The following is a 14,036-nucleotide window of genomic DNA, read 5'->3' on the forward strand; positions in this document are numbered from 1 at the left end:
ATTGAAATGAATCTGACAGCCATTAAGGGTAGAGAAGGCACATCAGTGCTGTAGTTTGTAGCTGAAGTGGAGGCATAGTTATTAAAAAATGATCAGTAAATAATTATTTCCAGCAGTAGTGAAGAAAAACCCAAACAAAACACTGGGTTTTTTCTTGTATTAAGATACTGCTGGCAGCAATAATAGAATTTTTAAAAATACATGATTCTAGATCTTTTCTGTGCTGAAGATTTAAGCTAGTGAATTAGCTGAACTAGTACTAGCTTCTGTGCAGTCAGATAGCACTCCTTTAAGCCATGGATGGCAATGACAGAAAAAATGAACACCTTTGGAATGGATAGGACCTAAGATCCACTGGCAAAATACCAATAATCAAGTGGTTAAAGAGAATTAATGCTCTGTGTTTCATTCCAGTCTCACATCATCTAAATCAAGAGTAACTTGACTGAGTTCAGTTGAAATACACAAGTGTAAGAAGATTTCATATCTCCAAAGCCCACAGGATTTGATATGAGTAAGGTTGATGGAACTGTTTGAAGCATGTAGTAATGCCAAAGGGTACCCCAAAATAAGAACATGGTTAAAGGTTAATATCCATAATAAAACTGAGAGATCAAGTGTGGATTACTTCTGTGTTTGGACTGCATACCAGAAGCAGACAAATACTTTAATGTTTTCTCTACTTCATTCAAATAGTTATAATTTAGCTCATGTTGCAATGATACTTTGGCAGTCCATTTATATTCCAGCATTAGATAACCCATTTCTATTTTGGATGAGTTGAAAGGCACAGCCTGTAATGGATGTCCTATGTATAGCAGCTGTTTGCCAAGCCTGGGTGCTCTAGAAGCATGAGGCCAAGGTCAGTTTTTTCAGGGAGGAGCTGAGAGCGTGAATTAGTCTCTAACATTAGATTCAGTGATTCTTTTTAAATAGTGAAGTTCATGACTTTGCTTACATTTACTTTTCATCAGCCATGAAAGAATTAAGGTAAAATAGTTCGCTTGCACGTGTGAGTCAGGTTAAATGGATTGCAGAAGATACAGATCTGTTTGCCTGTCTGCACTTGCCTTTAGACAATATTCATCAATTTTACAAAAGCTACTGACTAAACATGGAACCGATACAAATGAAGTGCTTGAGGGCTTTCTTTTAAAAATCCGGTACAGAGTAGGTTTTACACTGATAGAAGGAAAATGGTGCCAGAAAATGAAAAACTTTTATTGTTTCTGTAATTTGGCAGATGAAAGGTAAAGGCTGTTTTTAAGTGTTTGATAAAAACCTGCTGTGTTATGCTCTGCAATTAGAAGTGTTTTTATAATACTTTATTCATATTTGAAAATATTTTATCCTGTAGGTCCTTTCTTCTGTTTAGAAGGTTATGTAAATAAAAAATAGTAATCTCAGTACAGTAGATTTTAAAGGCATCATACTTATACTCTGAGCTTTACAGCAGATTCTGATTATCTAATGTGTAAATAAGAATGCCATGAATAATCACCAGCTGGAAACTGTCCAGGATGGGTAACATGCAGCATAATAAAGATCCAAATCAGTTGCCTTATTGTTATCCAGATATGGTTTTAGTTTCACTGGCAATGATGCAAGATGCACTTTGAAGTCACACTGGACTTCTTTACACTGATTCAGGGATTCCAGTGCCATAACAGGGGAAAAAAGGAATTAAAAGAATACTAAAATCCATCATGGAAGATAGATAAAATATCATAGTGTGTTATGAGTGGACATTGCTCCTTTCTCAGTTATCATAGTGTTGTTACCATTAGCCCTGTGTCATGCAGTGGGATATAGTTTAATGTAGCAGAGATTAAACTAGCCGAGGATCTGATGTCTAAGCTGAGATGAGAGGAGGGGAAGAGAGATGAGATGGGATGCACATGAGAAGCAAGGGTTGTGCTTTCTCAAGGCCACTTTATTAACTGAACTCATATGGGAGTTATTGAGCACTAACTTGTACAGTGCAGGTCAGGATCTCTCCTGTAATAGTTACCACCTGGTGCAAAATAAATGTTGGCTCCTTAACCCCCTGCTCATGCTTCCAACAGCTGGTCCTCAGCTAGGACCACTGTCCTCTTGCATCAAGGCTGCAGAGTTAGAGAGTGGTTGTTCCACTGTAGTGCCAGGCATGAGAAACACTGATCCCCAGCTTCAGCCTCCACATCTGTCCTATAACACCTCCTTGGACAGAGTTCCTCTACTGAAAATCTTTTTCCCATTTGAGATTCAAGTCATCGCAGCTTGTCTTCTGACCTATCCGACCAGGACAGTAAGTTGTTATGGAGAAGGATCAAACAGAACGCTGGTTACAGTGAAGTTCTCTGTCCAAAAATGACAACCACTGCACTAATCTAGCATTAAAAGGTAGGAGCTGTTAGGTAGTGACAAAATACTCAGGCAAAACCACCAACATTCAGTGTTTCTGAGGACTTTCAACCTGCCCAATTCTGGCCATCACCTCACCTTGCCTTTAAGGGCAGAGATAATTCAGAACAGAGCTACTGTTCTTTTTGCAGTCCGACTTGAGACTCATCACCTTCAGTGTGGCTGGGCTTGCATCTTAATTTGTATTCATCTGTCCTCTTCACCTTAGCCTAGGGCCATTCACAGAACAAGAGAAGATGATTTATACAATCGCAGAAAGACTGTGCTTAGTAAGGCTGCAGAACTGGCATAATAACATGTCAAATAAAAGACAACAAATAACTGATAAAATTATTACATTAAAATGTTGATGTTTGGGTGTGAGCACTTCACACATGACATGAAAACTATGGTCTATCTTCTTGTTGCTTTGGTGATAGCATTCATAATTCACATGATAGGAAAGGGTATACTATGCTATGGTTCACATCCTCTAACACCCCACTGGCTTTGCAGTGCTTCTCCATGATGAATCAGGATTTGGTCACAAAAGTTGTTCTCCTCCCCCTCCGTATTGTCAAATACTTGTTTTCATGCCAACACATCTTGGTCTGATTAGTCCCCTTGATTAGAGGCTAAAGTAAAAAGTCAGGTGTATAGGATTCCCATTATCCTTTATTTCACTGCTTCTAAGAACAGGTCAGATAGAGTTATTTCAGTGAAAATGTGAACAATCAACTTCTGTTTACCATTAACCTTCAGTTTTCGTTTCTTAAAATCAAATCAGGGCTTCATAGGCAGTTATTTTCATACATGTCCCTTGATCAGTGGAACAATCTGTCAAAAGCCATTAAAGCCTCTATTAGGTTGAATTGCATTCAAAGCTAAATTAAAGGGCTGTGATGATTGTTTCTAATATAGTATACATTGATTTCTCTGTCTGAGTAGTAACATAGCTTTGAAACTAAGCATGTATGACTAGGGCTTTTTCCTATCCGGCATGTCCTGGGAAGCTTGGTTTCTTGTGAAAGATGAATGTCTACATAAAAAAGGAAAAAATGAATGCAGCAAAATCACCTGTATATTCTCCAAAGCTTTTCCTCCGTTTTTTCCATATATGGAGTGGGAAGAGATTTCCTAAGGTGCTTTGTTCAAAAGCTTCACTGAAAAAATTAACATCTAATTGTAATAATATTTTCAAATGCCTTTTTATTGTAAGGTCTCAGGACCCTTTACACAGAGAAACTGAGGCAGAGGTCAAAAGTGCAGCTGTGTTCTGACTGCTAACACTGGAACTGAGCATACATAATCCCTCCATTGCTGGCAAGTCTCGATTACTTCCAGTTAATCAGCTCAGTTTACACACTTGAACTTTTTTTCTCCAAAGATGTATCTGAAAGTGGAGCTGGAACCTGTCCTCCTTGTGTCATATTTAACATACATTTAATTGCATAACATACAGTAATAAGTCATGTAATAGAGATCTTTCAGGCCTCAAATGTCCGATTAAACTTTCCAGTGAATCTTTTCTTTACGTTCAAAGTCCCTGAGCTCTCTAATGGGAAAAGTAGATTCTACTGGAACTAATAAATTGTTCCATGGAGAATTTGCAGATGGGCAGTATATAATTTAATACAATGCACACTCTTTTAAGTCTGTTTTAATTATGTCCACTGCACACCCCACAAGGTGGTGTAACTGCTGTACTAGGAAACTCTTAAGAAAATACCCTGTGGGTATTTGGGTGCTATTAATCAAGGTGAAGATGCGTTGCTGGAGCAAACTGGAATGCCCGTCATGCACCTGTTAGCACTTTTGTCTGGTACCTATTTGGTAATCTGGTAGTACTTTACTGAGAGCAGTGCTTTTCTAGTTATTTTGATGAGCATCCTAATAATTTATTACCCAAACGTTATCAAAGCATTCCACAATTCTTTCATTGCAGTTCTTTCTTTTCTGTCCAGTGATGCCCTTTTCTTCCCTTTTGTCTCACTATTGATAGTAATTTTATTAGTAAGTTGTGTTCTTTGTTAGACTGACATGACCTTAAAGTGAGAAAAAAAACTATGTTTCAGGTAGCATTCTCTCAAATACATTTATTTTTAAAACAATTTAAAGGATATTTTTGCTCCTTGGTCATTTGATACTGCTACATGTGATTAAGGACTGTTCATATAACACTGTGAGATATACAGTGATATTTAAGTTTATGTTATGTATTTTCTAACTTACTTCCGTTTATTAAATAAATTATTTAAAGGATCTGTTTGACTGTCATTTGTCCTCCAGAAGGTGTTAGGTCTTGTCTTCAATACCTCATTGTTGCAGCGCATGGAAGAAGAGTGTTACTTTTCGCACCATCTAACTTCAGGGGCCTACATGAAAAAACTAATTTCTGCAAGCTTCCTCTATGCTGAAGAGTGAGAAGTAAGCTTTTTCAAAGCAGCAAACTTAAAGATGCTCTGAATCTACTATTCATTGGGGAATCTCTCTCTCTGAACTGTATGGCAAGTCAAAGTTAGGTGGCGTTGTTATCCTCATCTGTTTAAGCTGACAATTTAAAATAGATTTAAAAAGATAATTGGGAATTTGTTGTTATTCTTTAAATTAAAAGAATTAAATTGTGGTTATATCTCATATTTCCTAGTAAGGAAGGTGGATTAATTTCTGTTACTTTGGTAAGATTCATACCATAAATGGATATGACTGACTTCTAACCCCTATAATAGTGTTTCTTTCAGCAAAAAATTATGGCTCTGCTACTAGGTTTAGAAGATACTCTTCTGGCCGTGCAACCTCACATTTCCCATATTTGACACAATCTGTTACATTATGCGAGTATGTGCCTACCAGCACTGCGTCAACTTATTTGAGTGTATAAAGTGTTTTTTCAATCTTATTTGCAATAGAATTTGCAGTTTCAAACATACGTAGTCAGGTTAAACAAAACAATGTCAAGGAAATGTGTCTTGTACATAGAGTAAAATCTGATGAAGTTTGTGATGTCTGTGATTTTTGGGGAACTTAATCTCAGAGTTTTATCTCCCACTCACAGCAGTTTGTGTCAAAGGACTAGTTATCACAAATAGTTATCACAAATTGTCTCTGTCTCAGGGCTGTGAGTAGCCTGAAGTCCAAGCTACCCCAGATTCAGGACACAAAGCAAGGCAAGGACCAATACTGCAAATTAGCTTTGATACTCTAAAGAATGCCATTGCAGAGTACAGCAGAACAATTTGATATGCACATGCCTGTGTGACTGAGATGCACTGCAGTGTTCTGTATTACTTGGAGGTCCCATTATGCCAAAGGCTGCATGCCCAGTTATTCTGCATTACTAGATTCCGGCCAAGAGGTGATGAAAGTGTGAATAACAGAGGCCAGGTCATTCCTTGCCAGGATGGAATGGAGTCTCTGAGCCAAAAGGAGTTCACAGCATTATTCACAGATACCCCAGCTTAAGAGTCAGCAAGGCATCCAAGAGGTAAGAAATTTGATTTCTTAGCCTAGAACTTTCTTTCCTTGACTTTAGAATAGGTTTAATTGATTTAACCAGAAGTCAGTATACAGACCATTGGATACTGACAGCCCATTTGTGAAACCAGTATTATTCTGAAACATGTACCTAGAAAGACCAAGATGAGCATCCCTGAAATTAGAGTCCCTTAAGCCGTTCCTTTTTTAATGTTTCTCTTAAAACCAAAGATTCCCTAGATTTCTATCCTCCTTTCTAAACAGGTAAAAACACATGGCAGTAGTGACCTTTCAAAAAAAGATTCAGCCATCAGGGGGATCCCTGCTTTTCTGGGGGGATGCAAGCACAAAAGATGTCACTGCCCTCATGAGTAGGCATCTTCTGGGGGGACTAAGGCACTCTTCCAGTCTCTGCACTCAAGAACAGCTTGTCCTGAATGAGGCAGAGACTAATCAGGATGTGTTGCTTCTCGAATTTTGAGTTTTACCCTAAATACATTCTTTCTATGGAAAATTTGTCATGAGAACCTAAATTCTTTTTGAAGAGAGGGGCTTGTAGTTGAATTTTCATCATGAAGACTCTAGCACCCTGTTACATACAGTTACTACCCACAAATAAGAGTTTCACAAAGTTTATACATCCTACTATAGCTAAAAAATATTCTCCTTTTCTTTCAGTGATAAGACTTTGTTTCTGAACTAAAAGGTCTCAAATTATATTGCTGAAGTTGCAGGAGTGCAATTTATCTGTCAGACAGTGTCTTTATTTTGCAGTCAGAGGGTCATAGCTAGAAGTGTTTTTTACAAAACATTGTCTGAAGTGTTGGGGTTTTTATTCCAAGATATTCAAAGAACCGTCATCTCAAAACAGAACCACACTGAGTTTGTGGATAGGTAAAAAGAAGTCAATACTTGCTTTTTCACTGAGTGAAGAGTACGATTACAGCTTGCAAGTGAATCTTATGTACTAAAAATAGCATACATGCAAGTTTTTATCTGTATGATATCCTCTTTTCACAATTCTATTTCATTTCAGCAGCTATGAGTGAAACTTGTTGTGTAAGTATCATTAAGATACACTTCATATATTAGGCTTCTGTTACTAACCTATCCCTAGTTACATCTTAATTATTAGGGTGAAAATAAAGAGCACTCTTATAAGACTTCATATTTTCTGTTTACAAGGGTTTTACTAGCATCTAATAAATTTAATGACCTCAAATAACAAGAAGTGAAATCCTACTTAGCAAATTCATAGCTTTTCAAGGTATCTTGTGGCTTTATAACATTTCAGACTGTAGGAATTTAAAAGCAGTTTAAGGAGCTCTTGCTGGGTTCAACTAGCTGCAGAAACTGTTATTTTTGTTTCTCCTTTATTGCTTTACCTCTGGGGCCTAACTCTGGGCTACCTGATGAAGCAGTCATTCAGGAACTTTTAAACTGTACAAGCTTTGACTTGATAGGCATAGAACAAGGTCTTGTATTAAACATACGTTTTAGAAACATAATTTCAAATCTGGAAATATATTGTGGCTCGACCTAAATATTGAACAGCTCGCTGTTTCTTGCTTTCTTTGCTTTGCTGATATCTAGATCTATTGTTCTTTTACCAGCTGATAGAAGAAAAATCAATGTATTGCAAAGCTTGTTGGACAGCAGCACTTTCATTAGAGTCAGGGCCACAATTAACTAAGTTATGATATTTCCATTTTTAAAGGTTACAAACACTTGTGTTATGCAGCTTCTGGTATTCTTAGAGGGCCGGAATCAAACATGTATGAAGAAAGCTGGGAACAGAGCAGTCTTTTTAAAAAAAATCCATATTAGACAATTAATATTTAGTACATGCCAGTATGAGAATTATATATCTTGTGGAATTTCTTTCCAATGCTGAGTTTGAAACAAAGCATATATCCAGAATAACACATCTCAGGATTGTTTTTATCTGCATACCCTTATGTTCACCGGTTTCAACCACCTGTTGGGCATTCTGATCTCAGCTGCCTATTGCAGTGTGCATTTGGCACTTGCCTGAATGGTACAGAGCAGGACGCAAAGGGATCTCTAAGGATGCCTCCCTTCTAGATGCCATAGCCTGAGCTAGCTCATCTTGGATAGAGGATGCTCAGAGGTCCACAGTTCAAACACACATCTTCCCAGCTAATGGGGTCAGAACATCTTCCAGTAATGGATTGGTTCTCTCTCGGGTAAAGTGCCTCTAAGAGAAATTGAGAGGAGATCCATCCTTAAATAAGATTTGGTGCAGCTCAGGAGAATGACAATTACATCTTTTACTAGCACTCTTCTCAAGGCAAAGTCATGCTTTGTAGAAAACAGGATGATGGAGTACTCAGGGAGCTGTTTGAGTGTAGTGACTAGTTGACAGGTCCATGCTACTGAAAAGTTTTCTGAGAGAGAAAATGAAGCTCACATAAGTGTCTTTTCTGTTGGCACCAGTGAGAAGTGTCCCTGTATGGGTCACCTTGGTAGAGGCAGAGTTATTTTCTTCTTGTGCTAAGTGCAGCTGGTGGTAGCAACAGGTAATTTTATCCACCAAGTGAAAAACACAAGAGCCACCCCCAGGGTTAAAGCTCATGGGGACAGTTCAGGGGTACATTAAAACAGGTGCTCAAAAGGGACTTCCAAAATCAAGTTGGTAGAATTCACATCTGAGCAGTCTTTTGCTGTGGCTTAGCATGTCCTGTGACATAAGCCTCAGCTGAGGGCCTGGGGTAGGGCTGGGCACTGGTGGTTATAACAGAGACAGCACAGGGAGAATACCTTTGCAGGGCAGTAGACCTCAGTGGCAGGGAAGGGAGATCCCACCAGCAAGAGAGCATGAGAGCCACCACTGAGCTCACGTATATCTGAACAAAAGCAGGGTTAGTCTGCTTGCCCCTCTGAAGATACTGATTCTCAGAAAATCTGAGGCATCCTGGAATTTTCACCCATTGCTCTTGAATTCAAATCCTGATTTCCATGTGGGTCAGTGGCTGAAATAAATTGGAGATGTTGGCAGTAGCTGAGACCTTGCCTGGTTTTGACCACTTAATTCCCAATTTTGTAATTCCACAGCTTTCTGCACATGCCAGTTTTCCATGCAAGATGTAACAGGAGGCTCTCCAGTCATTGCTCTTAGCCTGACATCAGTTATCCATTTTGGATACACAGGACTCTTGCATAATACTCCTGATCCAGACTCCTACATTAGCAATAGTTTGTCAGACAATCAAGTTGCACAGTGTCACCACAGCCCCTTCAGCAAGGTGGCTCCCACCCTCTCGCTCTCACCTTCCTCCAGTCACCCAGTATAGGAGACAGTACATACTCTGTGTGGTACCTGCTGACTTCAGTTATAGTGGTGTCCTCTCCTGTTTTCCTCTCATTGAGGGTTAATTTATGGTTACAGCAGCAGAGCAGTGGGTATGTTTGTGGGTTGGTGGCGGGGGCTGTGGGGAAGGGGGAAGCTGGGCAACAGGGCTTGGGGTGTCATTTCTGACACATCCCATTTACCTTATTCAGCACTTGGCTAGGGATAGGTATGAAAAGATGTCTCAGCATCAGGGCTGTCTTCGTGAAATGATTTGAGACAACAAGACTCTTAACTGCAAATAATGTTTTAGGGCTTTTATTTCTTCTTCATTGGGAGCAAATCTGTAGCTCCTTATTAATGCCTAATGAACAGGAAAAGAAAAAACTCTCTAATTGCGCATACTAAATTTTGTATTCTGTGGCAAACATACAGCAATCTCACATGGGCGTAAAATAGTTACAGAGAGATGCATAAGGAGATGAATGTGTATGTATGTGGCTCTTTAACGCCTCAGAACCACAAAACAGAACAAAAAGGGCTGATCCGAAAGCAGGTGTAGGCTGGGATTTCCGTACATGTGTGGAGTACCTGTCCTGCCTCTGCCACTTGTGTTTAATAGTTGTATAACATAAATCGTCTGTTCCCTTTAGTACTGCTGGGGTAAATAGTGCTGAAGCAATGGTGTTTACTTACTCGAGGCAACCCTCTGACTTCCTCCAGTAACCACCCAAGCAGCATATGGCAATTACTGAGATGGCTGTGCCATTCCTTCTTAGTTCTTATTTACTATACATAATGTTCAGAGCCTCATGGTGTGAAAGATAAAAGAATACAGGCTCCTGTAGTGTAAATATCCCAGTGCTAAGGAGCAATGACTGTACATTTCCCAAAAGGTACTGCAGTATTTTCTATTATTTAGAAAAAATGTACATAATTTAGAAAAAATGTACATCATCTTACAGAGAAGTGAAATATCTAAAAATATTTCTGTACAGTTCTTTTCTAAACCTAACACAGAAGCTTCCCCCCCCCCTTTTTTTTAAAGCAACCATTTAATAAAGTCTGACACTTAGCAATGTTTTGAAATAATTTTTGCTGCTCTGCCAGCAGTTGGCTTTGCTGTGAATCTCTAAAGACAAATCCATCTACAATGAATCTAGCAAAATTCAGCTCCGTGTTGTATGTCAGGGTTGAGGACTACTTGTCAGCTCTGGCACTGTCAGATTTTATCTTTAAATATGACAGGCAATTTGTTCAGGGAGCACTTCTGAATGACAAGATATAGTGGTGTTGTAAAACATGGCACCTGTGTGGTATGCCCTGCCTTTGTGGACATCAGAGGCTATTGTTTCCTTTGCTATTAGACAGCCACAGTCACACAATAAGGTGTGTAAAATGTTCACAGAAACCTTTTAAATAGAGTAGCAGGAAAGTAGCTACCCTCCGGTCATTCAAGTCATGCCATTTATCATTTTATCTTATAAAACACAACATTCACTAAGATGTGATGTAAAGAGAAAACCAAATGCTCTGCTCAGCAATGTTGGTGCAAGCCAAGGTTTGAGCCATGCTAGGTGTTATCTTTAATGTGCTGTGCAATAGAAAAATTAGGGGTTTAACTCCTTCACAATGAGACAGGTAGCAAGAGCCTTTAGAGGGCTGTTGTTGACACATGGAGTACATTAAGTACTGCTGAATTATCCACTGCTTACTGCATTGGGGCTTCCTGAATTGGGGCAGTAAGAGCAGATGCTGAAACATTAATATACCTAGTATTGTTTGGTTTAACAATAGATAAATAGAGGGTCATAAGGGATAAAGTTCTTACAACATAAACCAGATCGAACTAGCAAAATTAAACTGAAGACATACTGTTGTGCAGAATTATGCTGTGCTTGTCTTGTGGAGCTGCCATCCTGCTTGTAGCCTTTTCACACATGAACCCACCCCTTTAAACCTGTACTACCGCCAGGACCCCTTGCTGTCTTTGTTTATCTACAGATAAGGGAAACTGCTTTAAAGGTGGGGGGAGCAAATACAAGTCTGCTCTTATAGGTGAAAGAATGTGTTTAATCTATGATGTGCATGCCAATTGCCATTAGTGGCCCAGGCAGAAGCTGGGCCACTAATAGTGGACCACTAATATTGTGCCACTAAGGCCCAGTATTATCTCTAGTAGATCTGTGACATGAGAAGTCTGGCTTAAGACCATTCTGTGTAGATTTTCTAAATCAAAGAAAAAGGAGAGTGTCAAATGATAGGGGTTTGATTTGCAGTAACATTGCAATCAAATCATATTAGTGTTCTATTGTCAGTTGGAGGCATGCAGTATTTGGTATTTTACTTCAAGTCTCAAGTCCTGGAGATTAGAGATTCTGTTAAGAACATTGTTTTGGCTTTCATATAAGAAGAAAGCATCTAGACTTTCTGTTTACAGATGAATGTAACAGAAGCAAACTCTGAAAACTCAAATACTAGGTGTCAAATACAGAGGTAACAGTTAAAAACACATCAGTAGCAAAATTGCAATCTCCATTGTTGCAGCTTGCTCCATTAATAGCAGTTAGTGGTGGTAGTACTGCATATGCATGTAGCTTTAACATGGCAGATTGAACAAAAACAAACGTAATACAAGCTGTTAGGTGATAGGATGGGATTGGTGGTTAAAAAGATGCAGCATATGTTGGACCCCTCCGTGGAAGGATTTGGCGTAGTTTAAATATATTTTTGTGTTTCTTATTCTGAATAGAAATTAAGTACTGTCTCCTCACCCAGGAGTAACTACTTTAAAGGAAATCCTGCAGATGACAACATGTAGCCTGTGCTATCTCCTTTGGGAGAGACAAAACTATTTGTCATGTTCATTCAGTATGATTTTCCCATCTTCAGTAGAAGAATATGATACTTTTTTTTTTAAATAGCATAATTGTATTCAGATATTTAGGAATTCCCCTCAGATATTTTATCTGTTTCTTTTTTACATATGCAGTTTACATATGATTTTAGAACCACTAGGAATACTGTACATTCATCTTATCTAAGCAAAGCATTTTTGACAATTATGTTCATATTCTGGGAAAGTTTCCATAATGGATGAAAAGCAAGAAGTAGTTCCAGAGGGTTAATCATTCTACGGGGGTTTGGTATTTATTTCAGGTTAGGAAGAACTGTCTCTGAAGCAGCCTATCTCATCCCATTGTCTCTAGGGAGACCTAATGCAACTCACTCGTCTAACTTTCAGGTAGAGGTTTGGTTATGGAAAGTCATCTTTGGTCATCTAAGTCCCTCTCTCCCAGACATAGAAGACTAGACAGATCACAAAGGCGTTTTGAAGAATGTTTGCCTTCTCCATGTTCACAAGCCTTTAATCATCTTCATAATGGAATCTATTTCAAAGGGCTTTTAAAAATAAGGAGAATGATTTTATTGTAACTAATAGTGATGGGTGATTGGTATGGTCACACAGAGCGACATAAATCTTTGTGCCATGCCCGATGCTAAAAAGCAGACAACTCGATAGCTCAAGGAACTCATGTGCTTAAGCATAGGAAAGTCATACAGGGAAAGGTTTTTAGACCTTACATCCGTTAGGAGGGCAGATAAACACCCAGTGAAGTAATTTTGCCTGCCCATCACCAAGTAATGTACTCTGAAATTAAGTGCTGCACTGTAGTTCCACCTTCCTCAAGCAAGTGGCCTTGCCAGCAGTTTCAGAGAGAATGTAATCGGCGAGGAGAAAATCCCTCACACTCATGAGGAGCCATGTACATCAAAATTAACTACCCCAAATAATAGAAGCAGCTGTGTGTAATTATCACTTTATCTAGCAGTGGATTTTCATTAGGAATTAAATATAAAATACTTAATATACGTTTCAAATGCTGTGTGTTTCCTGGAGTCTGTGTTGTAAAGCTGCATAAAAAGTACTTGCAGGAAACAGCAGGAAGGACTTTTTTAGAGGTGAAAATTGAAAACCTGGGACATAAGTAAACTGATCAGCAGTGAAAGAAGACTTAGGTTCATCTCACAAACTGTGCATCAGTGTATAGTCTTTTGCTGTTAATGCAATTTCTGCTGTATTTTTGCCATCATCTGAATATTTCTATTAGAGGAAAACAGAGATAGGCCAGCTAGGAAAGGGTAGTTCATCATACTATGCACTCTAAAAATGTAGTGCACTGGTGGGCATGCTTTAGTAGTTCCTTCTATAGATAGTTCACAGATATCACTTAATGCTATCTGGGGTAGAAGTATTTTGGAGTGGTTTGTGGAAATAATTTTTTGCTTTACTGGGCTCCTTGTGTCTTCAATTTGCCCTGTGTAAGCCATGAAGGTGGTTATCATATAAATGTGGGCTTATACAGGAATCAAAATAATGGCATCAGATACACAGGAATGGCTTCCTTTGGCAGGGGAAAATTGCAATTCATTGATGTACAAGATGCCACCCCCCTCTGGGACTGAAACGTGACGGACATGGTTATCCACAGCTATAGTGAGTCTGAGATGACAGGAAATGGAAGCAGATATGCACAAGCTCCATTTATTTCCCCAGCTGCCCAAGAAGCAGCTATGAGTCTGTGGCTAGAATGAGCTAGAAATGTGATGGGAAAGATCTCAAAGAGGCTGGAAGAAGCTGGTGGACATGCTTAAAGACAAAAAGATAGGTGGGAGTGTTCCTCCACGGTTCTGAGCTTACTATAGTGTTTTGTGACAAATAGTGCTTTTTGTAGAGTAAATAAACTTACGTGTGCTGTGATTTAAAGGGCAGTCAAATTCAGGCATGGGCTTTTTTTCATCATGACTCTTCCATCTGCAACAACAAGGCTTTGGTACCCTCTGGACCAAGCTTGGCTTGGGAAAACAG

At 38.9% G+C, this 14,036-nt stretch overlaps 1 protein-coding gene across 1 annotated transcript in view; it reads left to right on the forward strand.

The window, feature by feature from the left end:
• The window catches only part of FTO (FTO alpha-ketoglutarate dependent dioxygenase), a 253,797-nt gene extending 249,232 nt beyond the window's left edge, over positions 1 to 4,565 (forward strand). Inside the window, exon 10 of the mRNA XM_065664127.1 lies at positions 415 to 4,565. Within this exon, the coding sequence (XP_065520199.1) occupies positions 415 to 440 (26 nt within the window). The 3' untranslated portion in view covers positions 441 to 4,565. The remainder of the gene's footprint in view (positions 1 to 414) is intronic.
• The last annotated feature ends 9,471 nt before the right edge of the window (positions 4,566 to 14,036 follow it).

This window comes from Lathamus discolor, chromosome Z, assembly GCF_037157495.1.
Source record: "Lathamus discolor isolate bLatDis1 chromosome Z, bLatDis1.hap1, whole genome shotgun sequence".
NCBI lineage: Eukaryota > Metazoa > Chordata > Aves > Psittaciformes > Psittacidae > Lathamus > Lathamus discolor.